Below are 24510 nucleotides of genomic sequence, written 5' to 3'. Positions count from 1 at the left end.
GTAGAGAACACAAGTGTCTAGCTTGAGAGGATGTTTTAACTAGATTTTGGAATGAACTATTTTAATGCATGAGATGCTATGTATTGCAACTAGGAATACATCGACTACTTGCCTTAGTTGAATTTTTTCTTGACATGGTCCACATGAAGAGTGAATGTAGTTGGAAGTATTGCTCAACAATCATAGTACTTTGTCAAACCCATAGGTCACTGGTATCAAAGCATGAAGGAGAAACGACCGTCATCAACTTGTATTCATCATAATGAATATTCTCTTTGACCATTTTAGTTTATCTTTTGTGATAATTATAAAATTGTATTGATTATATAAGTTAATATTGACTCTTCAAGGATTATTACCTTGGCATTTAAGAGTCACTTTTGTATTTTTTTTGGCTAAAAAGGGAAATTATACAATTTCTTATTAATAATTTAAAAATTGTAAATGGTCTAGAGCTTGTTGCCCCCTTATTCTATATAAGAGAAATTAGCTCCATATAGTAAAGGCAAATAATTACGTTTTGGGGCATGGACATTTGATCTATAAAGTCTTGACATTCAGTGGATAGTTGGCTCTAAATTCACTTTTTAAATATGGTTTTAGTTGTTTATGGAAGATAATAGAAAGAACCCATTGAAATTGTCTCCCAATTATACTTCTCTTTGTCATATGAATTGATATATCAATGATAATTGATTTGTCATTGCAGTTATATGCTTCTGTGTAATGCGTTTGATGGGTTTTCTTAATGAGAAATTAAATTAGAGCTATGAGATTTTCACAATCCATTTTCTGATACACTTATTACTTTTGGATTTGATTGTGTGAGCAATTTTGAGAAATTAAATTGTCAGATAAATTACTGTGACTTTGGGAAATAATTAGGATCAATGAGTACAATTTCAAGGCTACTTTATCTTGCATGTTTATGTAATGCATAGACAATTTAAGTGTCAAACAATTCAAATTTATGCCTAGGATGAACATTCATGAATTATAAACTATGACTTCATTGTCATGGTATTAAGACACCAATTTAATTTATGCCCCCAAAACATAAGTATAATAAAATTACATATTGAAAGTGTTTTCTTTTGTTTAGGGTTTAGTTTTAGTTTTTTGTTTACTTCATACCAAATCATAATAGAAAATAAGGAGTCTTGAGTTGAAATTTCAATTAAATAAACCTTGAAAATTGTATAAAGTCCTATATACTAAAACATTGTTGCACAATCTTGTGGAATATTTTAATCATGACAATTGTGGTTTACCTACCAAGGTTTTGCAGAGCTTGAAGTCTAGAGGATATTAATCTTCATGATTGAATCCTATTCATTGGCCAAATGTAGCATTGAACCTGATTATAAGACTTGGTATATCTTTAGGGTTTGGTGAGCCTATAATTTGGGAACCAACAGATTGGAGGCTTTGCCGGGGAGTTGTAGATGTCAGTAAGAATCTTGAAAAAAATTGTAAAGATTTTGAAGTAATTGAAGTTTCTGACAAATTTTCCTTTTGTAATGGTGACAACTCTTATATGAAAATTTGAATGCTAGTTTTGAATTTTAATCATCAAGAACATCGCATGAGTGAAAATTTTACATATACATTGAAAGTATTAAGTTCAAGACATTTGAGTATTAATATACTTCCTTGTATGCACGGTAGAAGGTCATTACATCAGGGACACCCAATCTAGCCTTTAAACTAGGAAAAGATGAGTAGACGGTGAACTGAAAAGAATAAGGGTAGTCCTAATGCCCCTCTAGCTTCTGATGTATAAACCTATACTAAAGAAGTTTTTGCAAACATAACAATAGTGATATAATTGCAAGAAACCCCTAGGGACAGAAAGCAAAGTGCTTCCAACCAACCATTTTAGGAGTATCACAACAATTTGTCTGAGGTTGAGTTTCAAAATAATTAGGAATTTCTATCAAACAATTAAGACTAGGTTTCCATTTCACCTAGATCTTGAAAAGGCAAAAGCACTTCAAGATAGTATTGATGGAGAAAATATGTTATTTGAAGCTAGAAGAGATTTTGAGGAAAGAATGGCTCACCAATATGTTGCAACCTCACACAATGAGCCTTATCTTGTGAATTATTTGGGGATGCCCAATACCTGGCTTCCCATTTCATCCTCAATATTCTCAATATGTCCAATTTTTTTATGCAAACATTTGTTCCACCTCCGTCAATCCACCTAGAGAATTGACTAACCAAGAATTACAACACCGAATAGATGAAATGTTAGCTCAAGTCACAAGATTTAAGTTACTAAGACAAAAGAAAGCTTTGGCTAAAAAATTATTGAATTTAAGTTCTCGGCCTTTTTAAAAATGTACCACAAGAATGAGTTCCATACAAGCAAATATTTCAACAACATCACAATTGGTATGACTAGCTTTAGGCTCATTTCCTTCCTCTCATGTGCAACAAGCTATGCCCATAATGATAGCTCTTATGTTACATCTTATGTCATGAGTATACATCTAGTCTCTCAAGTGAGTGCACCTATTCATTTTCAAAATCAAAGTCACCCCATACTTTCTTCTCAAGTATCAGTATTGGTAAGTGCACTTATTATTTTAGTAAATGTCTCTTAGCCCCCAATGTACGCTCAACCTCTTGTTGTAGGTCAATGAGGAATTAGATACCAGTATCATGGGTATAATCCATATGTAGGACACCCTCAATATTAGTTCTAAGTGTAACCACAAAATTTTCAATTGAATATAAATCCTTCTAGTGGTTTTAATCAAAATTTCAACAAAATATACAACAACAGTAAGAAGGTCCTCAAGTTTAGTAATATCAACCTCATTAGAGGTAGAATGTGTTTGCAAGAGGTTTTATGCGTCTTGATAGGTGTAGCATCCTAAATTGTATTCCCTTCAAATTTTGTCTGCATTTGAGCCCTCGCCTTGGTGTTCATGCTTTGAGGCCTGAATGAGACCTGATTATGCTCTTGCTATGCAAATCTATCACCATTTTCACTTTACACATCATCTTGACCCTCAAATTTGGTCTCTGATTGGACAACATCAAGGTGTGGCACCCTAGTCCCCTCAGGACCAGAACACTTAGCACCTTGGTCCTCCCAACTAGGACCCAAATTTGGGCCTCTTAATGGTCATGTGATTTGAGTGTGAATTCCAACTTTGTGTCGGCTCATGTTGCAAAATTAAATAGTTTTTAGATGAACAAGTATAAAAGGAGGCCTACCCCTCTCATTTTAGCATCCACACATGAAAATTCAACTTGACATCAAGAAATCAAGCATTCAAGCAGTTAGTCTTCAATCAAGCATTAGAGCAAAGATAAATTCAAGATTCAAACATTGGAGTTGACATTCATGTTCTATGTTATTGAAGACTTCATGAAACCCTAATTTTGTGTGGAGACAAATAAAACTTCACAAGGAGGTATAGTATTTGTGTTTTAGTCATTATTCAACATCTCCCTCAAAAGGATAACATTTCCACTACTGTAATTCAATCAGATTTCATATTTATTTCATGGTTAATTCCAAAACCGAGGTTTGACCTAAGACAAACCCCTATTCCCGACCTATTTCCCTTCTCTAGTGTGCACAGGAACAGGTATGGAGTTGTGATATTTAGGATAAGCTTTATTTGAAGAGACAAATCGATCCCTCATTAGAGTGCGAAAATTTTGGAGGACCAGAGTGATCGTCACACTGGTCCAGACAAATCAGGAGCTCCTTTTGGGAGCAGATTTTAATCCTCTTACAATCATCAGATCTAGGTTCATGGCTTGATTTGACGACTGTAGCTTATTATTTATGCATTTTTACATTAATTCTAACACATTTACCCTAATTTTAGCATCTTCAACATATTAGTTCAACTCAAGGGAAACAAGAAGTGCATTCCAACCCCCTGGAATTAGATCAACATTCATACCTCTTAGGTTTAGATCTATCTAATTACTATCTTTCCCTAATGTAATGGTCCCTAAGTAAAAAATAGTTGTTTTCATCCTTCTAGTGGTGGAAACCCTAATTGTTCACCAATACAATAGGTATAGACAAATTGATTTCACTAGGATCCAATTATATCCAAATGTTATCAGTAATGAGGTAAGAAATGTAGTTCTTAGTTTTACTAGGAACAATGCTTTGTTGGAAGAAGATACTTGAGAGAATTTGAGATTGCAATGGATAATTTTGAAAATGAGCATAGGGATGTTTTTATGAAATTTTCTATGCAATACTTAACAAAAGATGCAATCAGTTGGTATAGAAATTTGCTCGATGCATCAATTGGTTGTTGGGTTGAATTCAAGAGAATTTTCAAGGAGCAATATGCAAACCATTTTGATCCAAAGTTTACTTTACATGAATTCACTAATATTCAGAAGAGTTACAATGAATCTGTGGTATATTTCAACAATATATTTATAAAGTTGTTCAACAAAATTCCACCACATTTGAAGCCTACTAATCCTATGTGTTTGGTTTTTTATATTAATACTTTTAATCCAAAAACTAGATATGAGTTGAGGACAAGAAATTCCACATTCCCCACTAATGCATTCAGAGCTGCATTGAACATTAAAAATAATAGAAAATCTTCTAGCAAGATTGGTAGGAGAGATGAAATAAAAAAAATTACTGAATAAAAAAGTGAAACAACTCAAGGAAGAAGATAAATTGGACAAAGTCGTGAATGCTTTGAAAGACTTTACTTATAAAGTATCAAAAAATGACAAAGGTGTATACTATGATAGGCCTAATTATTAGAGAAATTATAGATCAAGGTTTCATGATATGCTCTATAGCACAAATTGGCATGATGGAAGACCAAAAGCTGGTAATCAGAAAGGGGCCACTAGCAGGGATGCTCCTGACCATTTGAAGAGGTCCGGTGCTCATGTGGTAGAGACTATTCCTTGGTGTGTTAAATGTAGTATTCCTCACTCTCCGAGTACTATGTTGTTTCTTAGGTTGTTCAAGTAAATAAAATAACATATGAGGTATATTAGCAAGGTGAGGATGATCAGACTGTGAATATGTTATCAATCAAGGCTTATGCTAAAAATGAAGGATATGCAAATTTTGAAGAAGGTGGAGTGGAATATGATATGAATGATTAGGAGAATCAAAATGGGTTTAATTGTTTTGTCATTTGATGTTATTTCATTGTTGATTTTGATTGAATTCCTCTATTAAGTTGCAACTAATTTTTTGTTGGTTAGATTCAAGTTTTGTGGTTGCCTCTTCGTCTAATTGACATGCTAATTTTCCCTCGCTGACAGATGTCATCTAATTATTCAAAATATAATCAAATTCATCACAGTCACGAAGTATATGGAGTACTATTAGAATTACAAACTAAACAAATCTTACATCTTAACCATCATTTCATCACCTACAATCCAACTAAATATCACATTTAAATTTAATTTATCATATATTATTTCCAAACTAAGTTCATTTATGTAAAACAATAAATTCTAGTAGATTAATTTATATTAATTAAATTCATATATTTACGTTGAAGGCGTTCCCTTATTTGAAAGGGATGATCTCTTTTTTTACATCGACGGTCAAAATTTGATAATGCAAGATGATTATATCAATTTGAACCATCCATTTTTCGTTATTTTGATTCCTCGAGTATTTTTTCTAGAATGCGTAAGTTATTAAAGGTATAACTACCACCTTCATCTCCAAGTCACAGGCTCCTGGTACCAATTCTCTTGTTCATTCGTCTCTGCTCTCTGACATCTCATAAATTCTTTTGTAGTAAATTATTGTTATTATTAAATTTCATCTAGCATATAGGAAGAAGGACAAAATTCTGAAACACTTGTTACTTTCAAAGTCAAAGTCACTTGTAATACATGTTACATATGTTTCTTTAATTTTGACAATTATATTTCTGAATATTAGGTGTTGCCAATTGTTAAACAATCATTTTCTATCGATATTATAAAATAGAGTCTGAATTTTAAGAGCTTTTGTTTTTATACGGATAAAAATAAAAAATCGAAACAATTATTGATAAAAACTAGGAATATCACTCATAAAAAGATATACTAATAAAGTAATAGAGTAAAAGAGTTTTCAAAATATAGAAATGATAGAAAAATATGCCATCTCATGGAAGCTATTTAAATGGTGCTCATAGTATATTTATATTTAATTTTTTTTTGGCTCGATAATAATATTTTATTTATATATATATATATATATATATATATATAAAGTACATCTCCATTTGTAAGATAAACAACCATATTTCCAAAAAACCACCAAAACATAACCCATCTGTCCAGGCTTGACCAACCGATATGCAACCACCCCACCCATGAACCATTACAGCTTTAACGAGCACAAAAATTTGCTCACACTACATAGTAACAATGATTTTCAAAGAAAGGCAATTACAAACATCTTAAAATCCTATTTTTTCTGACTACACCAAGATCATTAAAACAAAAACAGGGCTAAACCCCCGAACCACTAGACAAAGCAAAATAAAACCTAATAATTTTAAGTGTGGAGTTTTGAAAATAGCTATTGGTACCATGCGAGCTTCTCGAATTCCCTCCATCCATCTGCTCACCTGTCACCTTCCTCTTCCTTGGTCGAAGCTCCCTCCGCCTCAAAAGCTCTTCTTTTGCCTTGGCTTGCTCGATCACTACTTCCACTTCCATCAACTACACAAAGACTTTCAGAGCCTCCCAACCGTGCCTGGCCTCCTCTCCATGGCGGGCTTTGAATTTCCCTTCTGGCCAATGAACGAGGGGGATGAAATTCTCGAAAAGCTCAAGGTCTTCAATGACTACTCCTTCTCGTACATCAAATCCTTCACCCATAATCGCCCATTCTAGAATTGAGTCCATTCCATCCAAATAGTCTCTATGCACAATTGCCTCAATCATCCACTTCAGCGTTCCCTCTAACTCTCCCAGGTCTAGGCCCCATGCCATGATTAAAGAATACACATCCATGTTTATTCTATACCTATGCCTCAAATCACCAAAGGCCTTGCCCAAAATTAACTTCACACATTTAACCAGTCTTTCATTTTTAAAAAGAAATATCCCCTTAAGCCTTCTTTCAATAACATCACCATAAAAAGGGGACAGTTGCTTTTTTGTCTTCAGAGAGAAGTTCGTCTTCGTGTCTACTTTGCAACAAATAGTACCACCACCCTCCTTTACTCTTATTCAAAAGCTTCATCAAAATGATAAAGCCGACAGAAAAATCAAGAAGAAAGGGAAAGTTGGTATTAAACATCACTGCCACTATCACTTCAATCATAAATGCAGTGTCTTTTCATTAATCTTTCGCCCCTTGAATTATCATTCTTTTGGGTAGTGTAGTCATTTTGGTTTGAAAATAATGCTTGGCCATTAAAAACTATGTACTAACCACCATTTAATCACAAAATTCCACAACCAGAATAAGCCTAAAATCTTTAGTCCTTAAATCTCTTGCCATTTCGAAAGTTAAAACCCATTTTGATAAAGTGTCAGCTTCCTTATTGTGGGATCTCCTCACGTGGCTAATGCGAAAATCATCAAAATAAGATAATACTTCCATTATTGTAACAATTGGATTGTGTAGGTGCCAAGCACCTATTTTTCCTTTCATAATTGCATGGATGATTATTAAAGAATCACCCTCTAAATGAAATTTTGAAGCTCCCAACTTCTTACCAAATCTAATAGTCATTAATGTCGCTAAGGCTTCAGCTATATTTAATATTTATTTATTATTATTTAATTATATTAAATATATCTTTTGATTATATTTTATTATAGATTTTCAAATATAATATTACTTAAATTAATTGTCCATTTATTTTTACAACTTGTATTTAAATTTATATATTTTTAAAAATAGTTGTTTGTTATATTTTAAACAATTTAAGTATATTATAAAATATATTTTATGTAAACTTCATGTTTTTGATTAAAAAAGCAGTGAGAACTAGGGCACTGACCCTTTACATAGCATGAACTATCAACAACACCATTACAACACTATAACAACACAAAAATAGTTAAAAGCCAAAGTCTCTTAGAACCAACAAAACAAGGGACACCAACCCCAACCAAAACTAGTAGAAAAAGACCTAAGGGGTCGACTTGCGAACCCTTATCATATCTACGACCCTATTCCATTCATTAAAGAGGAACTTATACAGTTCCCTGGCCTCCTCCTTATCAACATCATTATCTGTAGTACGCTCTCTTAGGAGGGAGAGAGTCAAAGCCGAGCTGTGAAGAACCTGCAGGAAAAATTTGTTAACACTGATAATCTGAGTATCACAGATGTCCATCCTTCGTTTCAACTATTTAACCTCATCAATGATGGCCTTCACATATAGGAGTGGCATCGGGCTTTCAATCTGGTTCAAGATAATCTTGACCTCTGTGTTGATACTCTGGATTTGCTCCATGGTAGGGATCCCTTGTGGGAATTTAGTATCAACAGCACTGCCCTCCTTGTTCTGCTCTTGATTGTGCACCATCTCCACTTCCAGTTCCACTCTGTCCTCCTTGGTAATTTTGTTCATCTTCACCACATCTTCAACAGGGGCACTAACCGCCTGGGTTCCCATATCCTCCAGGCTCACCATTTTCATGACCTCCTCCGGGTCCACCAGGTTGATAGGGGCCACAGGTTCCCCTTCCATCTTAGCATTTCCAGCATCCATAGGGAGCCCAGAAGTGTCCACATCCTTAAGATCTTTCCCCTCCTTATCATCAATATAATCCTCTTTAGCATCATAAACATGTTGGGTTTTCACTTTTTTCGTCGAGGATCCCTTAGACGCAAGTCTGTGGGATCTCTTCCTTCCTTCCATGTCTGGAGAGGGGTTTTCCTGCTCCACATCATTTGACGAAGAGTTATCATCAAGGACAATTCTTTTGCGCTTCGCCAGAGATTTTCCTTTTCCCTTGGGGGGATAATAAACTTCTCCTTTCCAGTGGAGGGAGGGGGCACACGGTGGGTAATTTTAGTGATAGAAACAGAGGGGGGAAGTTGGGTGGCCGCAAGGGCATTTTGTGCAAATTGGAGAAACCTAGGAAAATCCAGGCCAAAAGAGAAGGCCATGAAAGGGTTCAAAGTCGAAGCAGAGGGACGAACCAACATTAAGTTCCTAGGAGGACAGAGATACCTATGGTAATCATAGAGCCTGTAAATAAGGCCTTGGTGAAGTGGAATTGGCATCTTGTCCCCATTCTTGGGGTCGAGGGCTTCTTTAATAGAAGCTTTCAGATAACGCAATAAGAAAAAAGGTAAACAAAGCAGGTCATTATTGCAGAAGTGATTGAGCAAAGGGATGTGGTAGTAATAAAATACCTTGAAGCGGGCTTCCTACGTAAAGTATTTCATGATTAATAGGCAGATTTGGTTATAGGGGTGCTTCAGCTCTTCACAGGCAAAACCACCCTGCAATTTCACTGGCTCCTCCTTGTTTCTAAAGAAGTGTTTAAGACCTTCACTAATAGACACATGGTTGCTCCTCTTCCATTTTCTCCCTTCTAGCGAGAGACCCATTGCTTGAGCAATAGAATCCTCTGAAACCTCAAAAGAGACAGCCCCAACCATGACCCTTCTGCTAGACCAAGAGGTCGCAAACTAGACCGAGAGCTTCTCATTGTGGCTAGTAAGGAACTCCATGAAATCCAAAACCCCACCTTCCACACAGTAATTCCAAACCAGGGCATCCTTTTTAAAATCATTAGGATTATCAGGTTCGTAACGCACTCTGTCACCCCCCGTGGCCAAGTTCGAGAGCTCTTGCTTAGCAGAGGACATAAGCAAAGCCACACAAAGAGTGTTAAGGATGCAACTTTTAGAGAAAATATAGTTAAAAATTTCATAGGGGTCAGATAAATTAATCCCAAGGCGACTAACAAGGCACCAAAAAGTGGAATTATTGCCATTAATGACCTTGGAAACAGGGAACTTGTGAGAGTCATTAATCGTGACAAAAGACAGGACCTTAGGCACATAGGAAATGATCAAGTAATCGAAGCTAGTTCGATTAATGATACCAGTGGCATGTGGCATTTGCATGTGACTAGCCTTGAGAACAATACAACTAACATCCAAACATTTCATCACCCTTCCAGATCATCACGAGGAGGAGACCACAAAATTCGCACTCAAAAATGATTTTCATACACATGTCCCCTTTGGTGGACATGCTGATAGTACTCGACATATTCCCTTGTTGATTAATCCATCTCATCTAAAAGTTGGTGGTAGTCATCAACATATTCCCCATATTCAAGTTCAAAAAATAAATCCTCTCAAGACTCCAGAGCATCAAGAGGGAGTACCAGATGAGGCTAAACCAGAGCATTATCATAGAATTGAATTTTGGCAACTTCACCCTTCAGGAGGGAGTTAACATGAGGAGGCAAGGAATTTTGGTTCCTCCAACATCTTAGGTGAGTGCTCAATAGTCCAAGGGCTACTAGAGCATCAACAACCCCATTGCCTTCCCTATACACATGCATGATACAGAAGGAGTCAAGCCCAGCTATAAGCTTAAGAATATCCCTGATGATACTTTCAATAGTCCAGTTAAGTCTTTTCTGCCCTTTGATAGCATCCACAATGAGCTTAGAGTCCCCTTCAATGTCAAGATTCGTTATGCCCATGGAGAGGGACAACTGTATTCCCCAAGCCAAGGCCATAGATTCCGCTTGATTGCTAGAGTAGCCATTTAGGTTCCCGACATAGGCAACAACCAGGGCCCCATTGTGAGTTCTGATAACACCGCCCCTAGCCGCAAGGCCCAGATGAGTTGCCCGATCAAAGTTAAGTTTGAAGCAACCAGGAAAAGGGGGGGACCAAACAGTATTATGCCTTAGGAGATGTTTAGAGTCATCAAAGTGAGCAAAGGAGCTAGGGAGGTTCCAACTACTAGAGATCTCCCAATCAAGCTAGGGAGATTCCAACTGTTAGCGATCTCCCAATCCTATTTTGAGGGAGGATCAAGGGGCATTTTTAACCCAGCGACATAAATGTTCTCCAAAATGAGTTTAAAAAAACCAGCAAAGACAGAATCTAGCGAGCCCACCTTGTCCCTGAAAAGCCTGTTATTCCTTTTCTTCCAGATACTCCAGCAGAGGTGGTGGGGGATTTGCCTCCAAAGTTGGAGGACCATAGGGTTGGAGGAGGGGCCCCAAACTCAAGCATAAGCTACAACATATTTTCATTCATGGTCTGAGAAATGTTAAGCTTGTGACAGACCATCCGCAAAAGGTTTTTGGCAAAGGAACAGTGAAGGAAAAGATGGGGGGAGATTTCAGCATCAATTTTACAAAGGACACATCTATTGGGGAACTAAAATCCTCTTTTGGCCAAGTTGTCATGAGTCTGAATTTCATTGTGCAGAACAATCTACTAGAAGAAATTGATCTTAGGGATGAGTTGAGGACTCTAAACCTCTTTCTAATTGACAGGCGAGATAGGTTCCCGCAACAGGCTATTGTAAGCAATCTTGACAAAGAAATCCCCGGAGGGTCCCATTTCCAAATAAATTTGTCCTCCCTAGAAAAGAGAGGGAGGAGGGTCCCAACCAAAAGGTTTTGCAGCTCATTAGCAACAGGAAGCAGAAGAGGTTGATCCAGATAACAGTCCGCCATAGTCTTCCAGGTACTGTTGAGGAAGAAGTCAGACAGTCTTTCCCCAAAGAATCTTCTAGTGATATTCTTAATCCTTCTGAGGGAAGGTGAGATAGTGAGGGGTTTTTCCCCAAGCCAACAATCCTCCCAGAAGAGAATCTTTCTGCCATTGCCAATAAGCCATTTCATACCTTGGGAGATGGTGCCCTTACATTTGATAATATTATTCCAAATTTTAGACCCTTTGGGGAGTCCATCTTCACTTAAAGTAGAGAGAAAACTCTCATTTCCAAGGTATTTGGCCCTCGTAATTTGTCCCCAATATAATTCCTTGTGAAGTAGCTTCCAGGTCATTTTGGACATGAGAGCCTTATTGAAATGGGTAATTTTACGAATACCTAAACCCCCCATCCGTTTTGGGTAGAAGACTTTATCTTAACCCACAAAAGAAAGCCTTTTCTTTTCCTCCTTCCTAGTCCAAAGTAAAGTTCTTTGGATATTTTCCAACTTGTCAGCTATGGCAGCATATATTTTGAAGAGGGAAAGGAAGTAGACAGGGATACCCTATAGGGCAGAGCCCAGGAGCTGAAGCTTCCCTGCACTATTGAGGAGCCTTCCCTTCCACCCAACCAACTTTCTTTGCATTCTTTCAAGGATGGTCGCCCAAAAGGAGTTGGAGACATCCTTGACAGTTATAGGTAACCCAAGGTAAATACATGGGAGGGAGGCCATTTGACAAGCCAGTATCCTTCAAATTTTATCTTGAAGATTGACAGTAGTGTGGAAGAAATTTTATCTTAAACTTCTTGTTTTAGTTTATTATTAATTAGATTAAGTTTATTTATCTAAAATTATTTAATTAAATAAATTTACATATAATATATTTTATTATAAAATATGTTTAGTCTTTATTTATTTAATTTTTATTTTTATTATAATATATATTATATATTAGTAAATAAAAATAAACAATTAATAAGTATAATGTATTATTGTAAATTGCTTATTTATCGTTAGCTTTCCATCTCCCATTCTATCTATATCTCATTACCTATACTTCTCTTGTTCAATCCATCTTTTGTGCTCTCTCTTGCTCCACACTTTGTCTATTTCTATCTCTCCTTGTTGTTCTTTGCCCCCACCCTCTCTCTCTCTCTCTCTCTCCACATCTTTCTCTATCCATCTCTCTCTCTCTCTCTCTCTCTCTCTCTCTCTCTCTCTCTCTCTCTCTCTCTCTCTCTCTCTCTCTCTCTCTCTCTCTCTCTCTCTCTCTCTCTAAATTTTCCTTTCTATCTCTCCCCCTTTATCTCTTTTTTACCTCTCGGTATCTCTCAATATCTTTCTATATCTATTTATCTCTCTCTGCCTCTCTCACTCTACCTTCATTTCCACCTCTAGCTTCATCTCTTCCCCTTTATCTCTAGACATGTCTCCCTCTCTCAAGCCATCCATCTCCCTCCCTCACCCTTTTCCTAGAGCTCTATATCTCTGTATTTCTCTGTATTTAACTCTTTACCTCTATACCTATCTCATTATCTCTTCATCTCTATACCCTTGTATCTCTCCCTCTCCCTATCTATCTGTATACCATTTCCTATTTCTATCTTAATCTATCTATCCCTATTCCCCTCTCTACATATTTATCTCTTCTATATCTTTATATCCCTTTCTCATCTCTCTTTATCTCCCCCACTCCTCCATCTCCATCTCTATCCTCTTACCCTCCTCTAGCTCTCCCTATTGCTATTATAACATGAGCCTTTTGGTAGACCTCGATTGGCCTCTTGTACTACATAAATGTTTGCAAATAAAAAACCATAATGTTTCCTAATTGACCTTTGATATCTCTTCGACATACCCATTGCACATAAAAGGTGCGATTGGTAGTTTATACAATATATAGTTTTTATTCTTCCTCTTTTTTAAGACTAGCATAAGAATCTTTTCAATATTAACATAATTAAAATATTTTTGAAAATAATAAACCTCTACTTTATAATAAATTACTATTTTAATATACTTTATACTTTTATATAATAATGTAAAACATTTATTCCTTTACAATTATTCATATAAAGCATTTTTATTCCTTAAAATTATTGATATAAAGCACTTTTATTCACCTAAAATTATTGATATAAAGCACTTTTATTCCCTTACCCATATATACGATTCTCGTGGACACATGGGAAAGAGCCCTCTCTCTACTAACTTCATTTCAATGCGGTCAACTGTACATCGAGAGTACTGCCTTGCGGGCCCCATTCCTGAAAAAAATTAAAACAATTTCTATAAAAATATTGTAAACGAAGTACTGACGAGAAGTGGAGAACGTTGCGATTAAATACGCAAATTATTTATTACAATGGACAAGGAAATAAACTTACATTAAAGTAAATATATATGTCGTAAAAATATGATTTCTAGCAATTCCATGTTCTCAATATCTATACTTCAATAATATCATTAAAACAATCAATTATTAGAAATAGAGAGGTGTCTTTATTAAAAGATTAATTATTATAAAATTTGATTTCTATCTTTCAATTATAGTTTATATTATGCTTAGTTTATTTGAAATGTAATATAATTAAAATTTGAAATGTTATGTTATATTCAAATATTTTTTAAAATTTCAATATATATATTTTTATTATGAACCTAATCTTGTCTGATCTCATTGGTTAGAAACTTAGGAAGAAGGTGAAATTGAGGTACAATTTGGCAGGAGAAGGTCATACAAGATTGTGTTTTCTTGCTTAGACATGCAAAATCCCCAAAATGCAATGTACCTATGGAGGACTTCATGGCTATCAAGCAAGTCATTGAAAATAATGGCATAGTTATCATCAAAGATGACAAAGGAAACACTACCATTGTCTTGAATATGCAACGATTATATCAACAAAATGTTAGACCACCTATCAAATTATGACAACTATAAAGTTCTAACTAATAACCACATATCCAAACTTGTTAGCATGGTGAAGCGAGCCATTGCCTTCTCATCCTTTAATAACCTTATAAGTAAGTGTCTTGTGCCTAATAAGGATATTATCCCTCATATCTATGGTGCTCCTATAATCCACAAGTCAGACATCCCTCTTAGACCTATCATTAACAAGCCTAATTTCCCCATTTATAAACTTGCTTCCTTCCTTGCTTCCTTGATCACCTCTTTAATTGTTAAGATTGACTCCTTCATTGAGGACTCCATTGATTTTTTTTCAATTTCATAAAAGGAAAACCCATTTAAAATAATGATATTCTTATTATCTTTGATGCGGTATAGTCACCAAAGTTTGATTTGGTGGTTTTGTGGAGCTTGTTAGGCACAAAACTAATGACAAATTGATTCTCTTGTCAATTTGTGTCTTAGTTGGACCCCTTCTTCACATTCCAAGGTGTGTTCTACGAGCTATCAGAGGGTGTTTCCATGGGTTCCCCCTTATCCCCTATCATCATAAACCTTTATATGGAGTACTTTGAGCAATTACCCTCAAACTCCTCCCCCTCAAGCCTAGATGGTGGAAACACTGTGTTGATGACACAAATATGTGTTGACCTCATGGTATTGATCAACTTGAACTCTTTCAAATTCAATTTAGTAAAGAACTTAAGTCGAACAAAAAACTCTCTTCCTTGATATCCTCATCATTAGAAAATAATATGGCTCCATGAGTTGTCAAGTCTATACGAAATCCACACACGTTGAGTTATAGCTCCATGCCAAAAAGGTGGTGTCCTTAAGATATTAATCACTTAGGATTATCAAATTTGTGATGATGAGAATGTTGACCAAGAGCTCTCCTACCTTTTCCAAGTCTTCAAGAGGGATGTCTAAAGTAATATGAGCATTTGTAGAGCTCTATCCCTTACCAAGACTCTTGTTCATCCTAAACCTAGGCTATTAGTTGTGTTCCTAACCTATCTTTTCCCCCCTTCATTAGAGGCCTCTATAATGAAATTTAAAAAAAAATCACAAAAGGGCCTCCTTTGCTCCTTCGAAGTAGTCTCCACTACCAAAAATTTCATCTTGTTTATCAAAGATGCTATGTGATCTAAGCTCCATTGTATTTTTAATAATATTTTTTAGTCTCATGGTTATCCTTACATCGAGGAAATGGGTAGATATATCAATACTAGGATTAAAGAACATATTGTTGACATTAGCCATAACCACATCACCAAATTCGCCCTGAGAATTCCCTTATCACCAACCATCACATTCTTGGAAAACACCCTAGTTCTAGTTAAGGAAGATAGTTTTTTCAAAAGGAAGCTTCTTGAGGCCATCCTTATTATAGGTCATCCCACCAATCTCAATTGGGATGAGGATTGGCATATTAGTCCTTCTTTGCACCCATTGTTAACCTCTATCTCTAATCACCCTAATCCTTCTTGATTTTTGTTGAACTTTCCCTCTTTTGCTTTGTCTTCCTTTCTTCCCCCTTCTCTTGTACCCTTTCTATTTGGTCAACTTGCACCACTTTGCACCATGCTTATTGGTAGTGATCTCTATTCTCTTGATTTTGTCTTCGCCCTCTTCTTCTTTTATCTTTATCTCTTTCACTTGAGGGTCTTCAATTTGTGGTACTATCTTGTGGAATCTTCTCTTAAACCTCTTTCTCTATTTGTCTCTTCTTCAAATCCTATCTTTGTCCCTTAAAATCATTATCATCTAGAGGTGAACAATTTTTAAATCAAGGTACTTTTAAAAATAATTAATCCCATTCCTCTTGCATCATCTGGAACTTCATTTCTTATAATTTTCTTTCCTTTACTTTCTCTTATTTTTCTTTCTCAAATTTTTTGATTAATTTCCTTGCCCTCTTATTCCTTTTCTCCATCATTATCTTTGTTCTAATTCTATCTTAGGATCCCTTTCTTTAATTTTAAACAATAGATTAATCAATAAAATTATTAAGTTTTTTAATCTTTTCTCCTTATTCTCAAATCCTCTTCACACCCCACCTCTTCTTTTTAGCATAAGTTTGCAACCCATTCCTTCACTTTTGTCTTCCCAATGATGTATCATTGAGTGTGATATGAAACATTTATTAGAAAAATATACACAACAAATTCAGAAAGTGACTTTACTATAATATTGTTATATTTTTGTAAACAAATTCCTTGTTGAAATTTTTATGACCCTAAAACTTTAGTTTTCTTGGCGTAACAAGGAAGAGTACTTTATGTCATGCTTAAAATTGATATAATTATTTATTAGTTTTACTTATTTCATCAAGTTGCCTTTATTAAGATGAAGGTATTTGTCCTTACATAGTTAATATGCTCATAATAAAGAAAACATAAGACTCTCCTATACCATTGTAAGTTGAATATTGAATTCACAATGTTATTTTTATTATTATTTAAGTCACTTTCTTGCAGTGGTATGCTATTTTGTTGACTTTTGCATGTATATTTTTAGATATATTGTAACAAAATTCGTGTTCTATTGTATAATCTAACAATTACAGATTTAATCATCTCTCCAAATTATTTATAATTATTTTATGTCTTATTCTTGAAGCATGATGTTTAAGTTGGTCAGGTGAAGCTTTGGAATCATTCTATATTTCTCTAAAAAAAATTATTTTTTGTTGGTAAACGAATATGGTAACAAATCATTTAGATTCATTATAAAATCTAAAATACCTTGCATATCTACCTTATAGAGCCAAATGCGAGGAATAAACTGAAATCCAAATTTATTACAAAACCCATTTCTTTATAATTAATTTCTTGTGTATCATTTTTTTATGGGTGATCATGGTAATAATTTTTACCTTGGCTTGGACCAAATGAGGCCACAAGACAAGGGATCTCATCCCTAGCATGCACATATTGTATTAATGTGAAAAATGGTTACAAAGTTCACAAGCTTTATGATTTGATGAGAGTTTAGAACACAAAGACAACTTTAATGACAAAAAAATTAATGTAAACAATTCAAATCTACAAGCACAATGAGCCAATGAGAACACAAATCCCATGGGCACAATAGTCCAAATGGGTTTTGAACCTTTATGGCAACAATAATGATGCCATACTTTGACCAACACACTGTGTCATGAATGCCAATAGTTTGCGTAATTATTCAAATATGTATCATAACATTATTATATCATTACATTTAAGGGTAGTTATCTAATTTAGTTATTGTAGCACATGCAGGAAGCTTCATAATGTTCACAATGAGAAAACTCTTAATCTCTTGGGTAGTTATCCTTTAGTCATTTAATCTCTTGGTCGCTTGTAGAATAGGAAATACTTTATACAATTTCAATCTTTTATGGAATGTGACATGCATCTTGATACATCAAAGTTCTCAAACTTTTAGTCCTTTTGATTTGAATATTATTTCATTAGAATGATCTATGCATAGCTTATATTTTGAATTTCTCAATGTATTATTCATAAAAAATATATGAAAAAAATGTTATGTATTGTTTTTACCTTCATCAATTTTCTACCCTCATGTCTTGAACATACTCATTGTCACACAAATATATTTTCCTTTGGAGTTTCAAAATCATCTCATATATTAACATATTTTGCAATTATGATGGATCAAATTTGCAATAATATTTTGGTACAAACAAATGAACCTTGAGTTAAGTTGCAAATTTCTTTAAATTGTTTGTACCTTATTTAGTCTTATGTATCTTAAACAATTAGGAGCATGCAAGCATTTAGTGTTGAATCTTGAACTCATTTTCTTCATGTATAGGGGTCCCTTGATTTATTGATTAGAATTAAATATAAAAAAAACTATTCACATAACATATTGGCTAAACAATTAGTTTCACGAAGACATTGAGGTAAAGTTCCTTTTAAGATTTTGTTAATAACTTAATATATCTCTCTTCAAACATCAAATAATCTACTTTGTAAAATTAATGCTAGTTTTTCAATTTATTTTTCTAGAAATTGAAGTTTCAATTTCAAAAAATTGAATTTGAGATATAAATAATTCGTTTCATAAAAGTCACAATTATATTGATTGTATAATTTCAAAAAATGTTTTTGTTTTCATGTATCAATTTGAAATATTTATTTGACACATGAAAATAAAATATCTAAAATTATTACATCTTTTAGATTACTTATTTCTTATAAAATTATTTAACTCTCTCACATTATCACATTATGAAATTCTTGAAAATAAATAACATCACCTAAAATTATATATATGTATGCATGCATGTATATAATTTGATAACACGTATAGACGATGTTATATCTATATTGACACACACATGATGGTAAAATGATAGTGAAGACTCAAGGCCAAAAACATTTTGTAATTCTAATATTATTCTAAATACTTCATGATTGTGACAATTTTAATCTTTTTTGAAGAATTGCATGGCACCTACTTCTAGATGGTATTTTGTAGCTACACACTTTAATAGACAATGAAAAATATTTCTTATGGTAATGCTATAATGAATCTTAACCCTAGTTAGTAAGAGTTAATCCAACTCCCAACTATTTTGCAACTACAATTACAGTCATTGCACAATATTAAACATTTTAATACTAAATTACTAAATGGAATCACATGTTGACATTGGTTAGATGCATATATGCTTATTTGTTATTTATATTTATTAGCGATGACATCCAAAGACATTATCGAATGGTTGTTGGACACTAATATTATAGTGTTATTAGCTAAGCAACACATATTTATATTATTCAAGGGTTATTTTGCATAGTGTTTGATTGATATATAATCTTGTTAGTACAATGAGTGCAGTTATAGTTGTAAAATAGACGGGAGTTGAATTACTTCTCATTAATTCGGGTTAACTAACTCTTATTGATACAATGATCACTATATAATTTTTATTTTCTATTAAATCAAACAACTATAAAATACTATCTAAAAGTAGGCATCATGTAATTCTTCAAAAATGGTTAAAATTATCATAATCATGAAATATATGCAATATTATTAGAGCTACAAAATGATTGGACCTTACATCTTCACCATCATTTTACCACCTTCAAAACCTAACCAAATATCACATTTAAATTGATTTAATACTTTCATTTAATTTATCATATATTATTTCCGACCCAAATTTATTTGTTTAAACTAATTATTTATTTAGGTGAAAGAACCTAATAGTTGAGCATCATAACTTCACGCTTCTCAGTGTCTTACATGGTAATTTCAAATCACTTCTCATTTTTACAATGACTTACTTAGTAAGACCCCTACTTATAACTAAGGTTTCAAGTCCACAACATCAAATATGATACCATATCAACATTTTTTTTTATTGAGGTGTCCAAAAATGCTGAAAAAAGGTAGACAAATGTATGTGAAATAAGTTATAACAATTGTGCATTAAATTATGTTTTATTACCTCTTGCATTGAATTGACATCACATGATTTGTTACTTTTTAGATCTAAGGAACACATTTCATTTAATTATGAGTACTCATGATCAACACTAACAACCAAATCAATAAATACTACCATAACTATTGGAACATGCTCAATTAATGGGTCTTCTATTGGAATTTATTAAATGAGTTTTTATCATATGAAAAATATTTAGCTAAATGCATTTGTTTTATGTAATGCGAGACATTTATTCTCTTACTATTATTCATATATATCATTTTTATTCTCATATATGTAGATACATACTATTTTCTACACAAAAAATCCTTCCACTAATAATATTATTATTAATAATTATTATAATAAATAAATTTATTGAATGAATGAATGAAGGAATTTTAATAATGTCCATAAGACCAATAGTCTAAGAGATCAATGGTTGAAACATTAACAATTCTCAACAGCTTTCTAAAGTTTTGCTTCTTCAAATAGCTCATCTAGACTACGCACCTCCAAATCATTTTTATATTGAGTATGAATATCTTCATATGCAACACATTCTATGATAAAATATCATTTTGTGTCAACCACTCCTATGTTCCATAGAATTCAAGTTCTGAGTTCCATGATAATATTGTCTATCCAACACTCTAAATAGACATTTCACCATATTTACTAATCAATTTTTAATACAAAATATAAAAAATAATTTAAAATTCAATTAATTAATAAATACGGTCAACTGTAGGATTTTCGTTGGACGTTGGCCTGGCGGGTCCATTCTCAAAAAATAAATAACACGCTCTAATTTTACCTAAAATTCTCTCTCTATAATGCTTTAAAAATATGTAAAGAGTAACGCGAAGTTGGGAACGTAGCAATTGAGAAAATGGAAACCATTTATCTAAATTTCTGAATTAAAAAGGGAAAAATCAGAATCGAAAATGTTCGGTGGTGGATAGTCCGGTGGAAATCTCAAGCAAAATGGCAGCTACCAACCAAATTTCTATAACAACCAAGGCCAGCGATATAGTTTAAATGAATAGATTCTAACCCTAAACCCAACAGAACAACGACGAGCAAGGGAAGGAAGTCAGATGGCTCTGTATCTGTCGACTTCACATTTTCCCAAGACTGGGTCTTCCAAATTACAGTCTTCTTATTCCTCTTCTGTATTCCGCTGCAATGGCAGAGCTAGAAGCTCCAGCTTAAGCATATGCCACAGTAATAATAAATTTGGCATTGTGCGGAGCGAATCAGAATGGACAAGGAGAAGAAGACTTTCTTTAAGAGCGGCTTCTACAGGCGGAGGAGGTGGCGCGGGGATTGGAAATAACGGTGGCGGGGGAAGCGGAGGCGACGGAGAGGGCGAGGAGAATGAGAAGAACAGGTCGGAGGCAATGATGGCGCTGGCGGTGATGGGAAGGTCGCTGGACAGCATTCCGTCAGATTTGGCGACGGCTGTGAAGGCAGGGAGGGTTCCTGCCCCCATCATCAATCGCTACCTTGAATTGGAGAAGTCGTCGTTCTTTCGCTGGCTTCTGCAGTTCGGCGGATTCAAGGAGAGATTGCTAGCTGACGATCTATTTCTTGCAAAGGTTGCCATGGAATGCGGTGTTGGCATCTTTACCAAGGTAATTTTTTTAGCTTATTTTTGATCATAAAGTTTGATATTAAAAATTGTCACACAGTTTAAAAACAATACACTTAAATTTTGTGACAATTCAATTTTATATTTTTATTTTGGATACAAATAGTTGAAGTATATAGATATGGGCTTTCTCTGCTGAATAACAATATTATAAACGAACATAAATTTAAATACATTTTATTTGAATTTTAATAACCCATTTGCATTGAAATTTGATCCGCTTGAACCTTTCCAGTTAATAGACGTTTAAATTTTAGGCTTAAATAAAATCATTACCTTAACGTAGATTGCTTAGTCCATGGGGACGTAAAAATTCCATCTTTTGGGATAAGATTGAGCAACTGTTGATTAATTCCATCGAAGAAGAAACAACCCGCAGAGAGAAGCATCAATCTACTCTTCAATTTCAAGCCCTTTGAGGGCTCTGAGACTCCAACATTTTTGCTCTTTTTTGTTGCAATGTAGTTCTTTGTGGTCCTATAGTGCACCATTCCTAGGGTATTCGTGTTATTGGTCAACTCATGAATATAACACAACTCATGCCTTAGAAATGACCAATGTGGTCTATCTAGTTTAAGGAGTGCCTTGGATAGCTCCAAGAAGTTCAATCAATCCTACCCTTGATATTGAATCATCTTGCTCCTTTGCTTAGGAAATTGCATCAACCTTGACTTTTACCTCATGATAATTTATGTATTTAATAGTAATGATGCAAATATTTTGAAAACAATATAATATGAGATGCTTTTCCTTTTTTTTTGATCTACTAGAGTTATAGGTTAACTATGATGTTACCTATATACCATACTTCCAAGTTGTAGGATTGAAGGGAAGATAAGTGGGAATGGGAAAGTTTGAAAAGTCCAATCTGAAATAGGTCATAATAGGAAAAGATTGATCCGAATCCATACCAAACGTACATAACAAGAAGTTACATCAAGTAACTTTGGCTGTATAGGTATTCACTACACTTAGATCATAAAAGGCCAACATTGAAAACTTGGGTAAAGGATTATGTCCCAAATGAAGGATGACTTTTAAGAGGTGAAGTAGGGCTCTTGGTGAATGTCCCCTCTTTGAAATAGGATTTATTGATAAATAATATTATAAAATAATACAAAAATAAGATATAATATAATTAAAATTTAATTAAGTTTAATGAATGGTCAAGAGGCATGAAATGAAAAGTTGTGTCTCCCTCAAACATGAGATATAAAAGGGAGAAGAGCTCATTAGAAAGGGGATATGGAGGAAAGAAGAAAGGAGGAGCATGTGAATCGATAGAGTTTATAGAAGAAAAACGGAATGGGAAGAAAATAAGGAAGTGACTCCTTCAAAAGGAAAAAATTATGAAGGGTTGTGCTCTTTCAAAGGGTGGTAATTGTGAAAGGTTGTGACTAATTCAAAGGGCATAAATGATGAAGAGTTGTACTCTTTCAAAAGGTGAAAATTGTGAAAGGTTGTGACTCTTTCAAAGGTTGGTAATTGTGAAAGGATGCGATTCTTGCAAAGGGAAGACATTGTGAAGAGGTGTGACTTCTCCCCCACATTAGAAGATATAAAGGGGAGAAGGTTTCATTTAAGGAGGATATCCAAGGGAGTTCCATTTGGAAAATAATTTATTATTCTCAAAGGGCAACGGTGGAGGGTAGTGACTCTTTCACCAATGAAATATAAAATAGATCATTCCAATCATTCAAGGATCACTTATCAATCATCAGTCATTAAGCCACAAAAGAAATCATTAATCATCTAATCAAGCAAACAATTAATCAACAAATCACTCTATCAAATTGGCATTCATTCAATCATCATTTACCAATTTATCAAACCAACATCCATTACATCATCAGTCATCAATCATCTAATCAACAATCTCTTAATCATCACTCACCAATACCTCAAATCATACAATCAAAGGAATTCATTCAATTGAATCACCACACACACACACATACACATATATACATACACATACACACACACACACACACACACACACACATATATATATGCACATACACATATCACCATACATACACAGACATATATACATACATGACTATATATATATATATATATGAATTCAGGGAAAGTGGCTATTTGTTTTAAGCAAAAGGATTTGGTATGAACATGTGGTTAAGTCAATTGTCTATTTTATCTCTTATGAATATTTGATTTATTTATTAATTTGAATTATCAATCTATCTAAATTCTTAGAGTTAATAAACTAATCAATTTATCTTCCTACAAACAATCATGCGTGAGATTAGTAAGGGTCATAGTTACAAGACTCGAACTTGGTGCAGTCTCAGCGAGGGTGACTTGTCAAAGACTTGGCATAGACTTGTCAAAGACTTGGCAAGTGAAAAACCCAAGGAATGTTGAGATTTTTAAGGATTTAAAACGTGTTTCATGCACCCTTTATTTAATATACCTTAAAGACACAATAACATCATCAAATAGAAGTTAATTTGATCACATACACAAGTATACATCGACCAGATAAGTATAAACACAAATTGTAGCTGAAGGAAACAACATACTTAGATATATAAATACTGTCAAATGTATACAAAACTCATGGAATATGAAATCCATGACATCAAAAGTTACAAACAAATATCAAAACAATAATTAGAAGTCTATGGCTTAGAGGAGCTTGCATCCTTCCTATGAAGGCATTTAAGGTAGGTCCTGAATGATGTAGCAGCCATAATATTTTTCTAACTATGAATATGCAAAGATTTGCAACAAGGGATATGTATTATGTAGATTATTATGATCATGATTCATTTGATGGGGGTTTGGGGGCAACACCAAAATGAGGTTGAGGTTAGCACACTTTATGGGGGTTTGAGGGTG

At 34.1% G+C, this 24510-nt stretch overlaps 1 protein-coding gene across 1 annotated transcript in view; it reads left to right on the top strand.

The window, feature by feature from the left end:
- Positions 1 to 20845: 20845 nt before the first annotated feature.
- Positions 20846 to 24510, top strand: part of LOC131034551 (protein RETICULATA-RELATED 4, chloroplastic) — a 39709-nt gene continuing 36044 nt past the window's right edge. Inside the window, exon 1 of the mRNA XM_057966063.2 lies at positions 20846 to 21628. Coding sequence (XP_057822046.2) covers positions 21092 to 21628 — 537 coding nt within the window. The 5' untranslated portion in view covers positions 20846 to 21091. The remainder of the gene's footprint in view (positions 21629 to 24510) is intronic.

This window comes from Cryptomeria japonica, chromosome 5, assembly GCF_030272615.1.
Source record: "Cryptomeria japonica chromosome 5, Sugi_1.0, whole genome shotgun sequence".
Taxonomy (NCBI): Eukaryota; Viridiplantae; Streptophyta; class Pinopsida; order Cupressales; family Cupressaceae; genus Cryptomeria; species Cryptomeria japonica.
The sequence above is the reverse complement of the archived record's forward strand: the minus strand, read 5'-3'. Positions and strand labels throughout refer to the sequence as shown.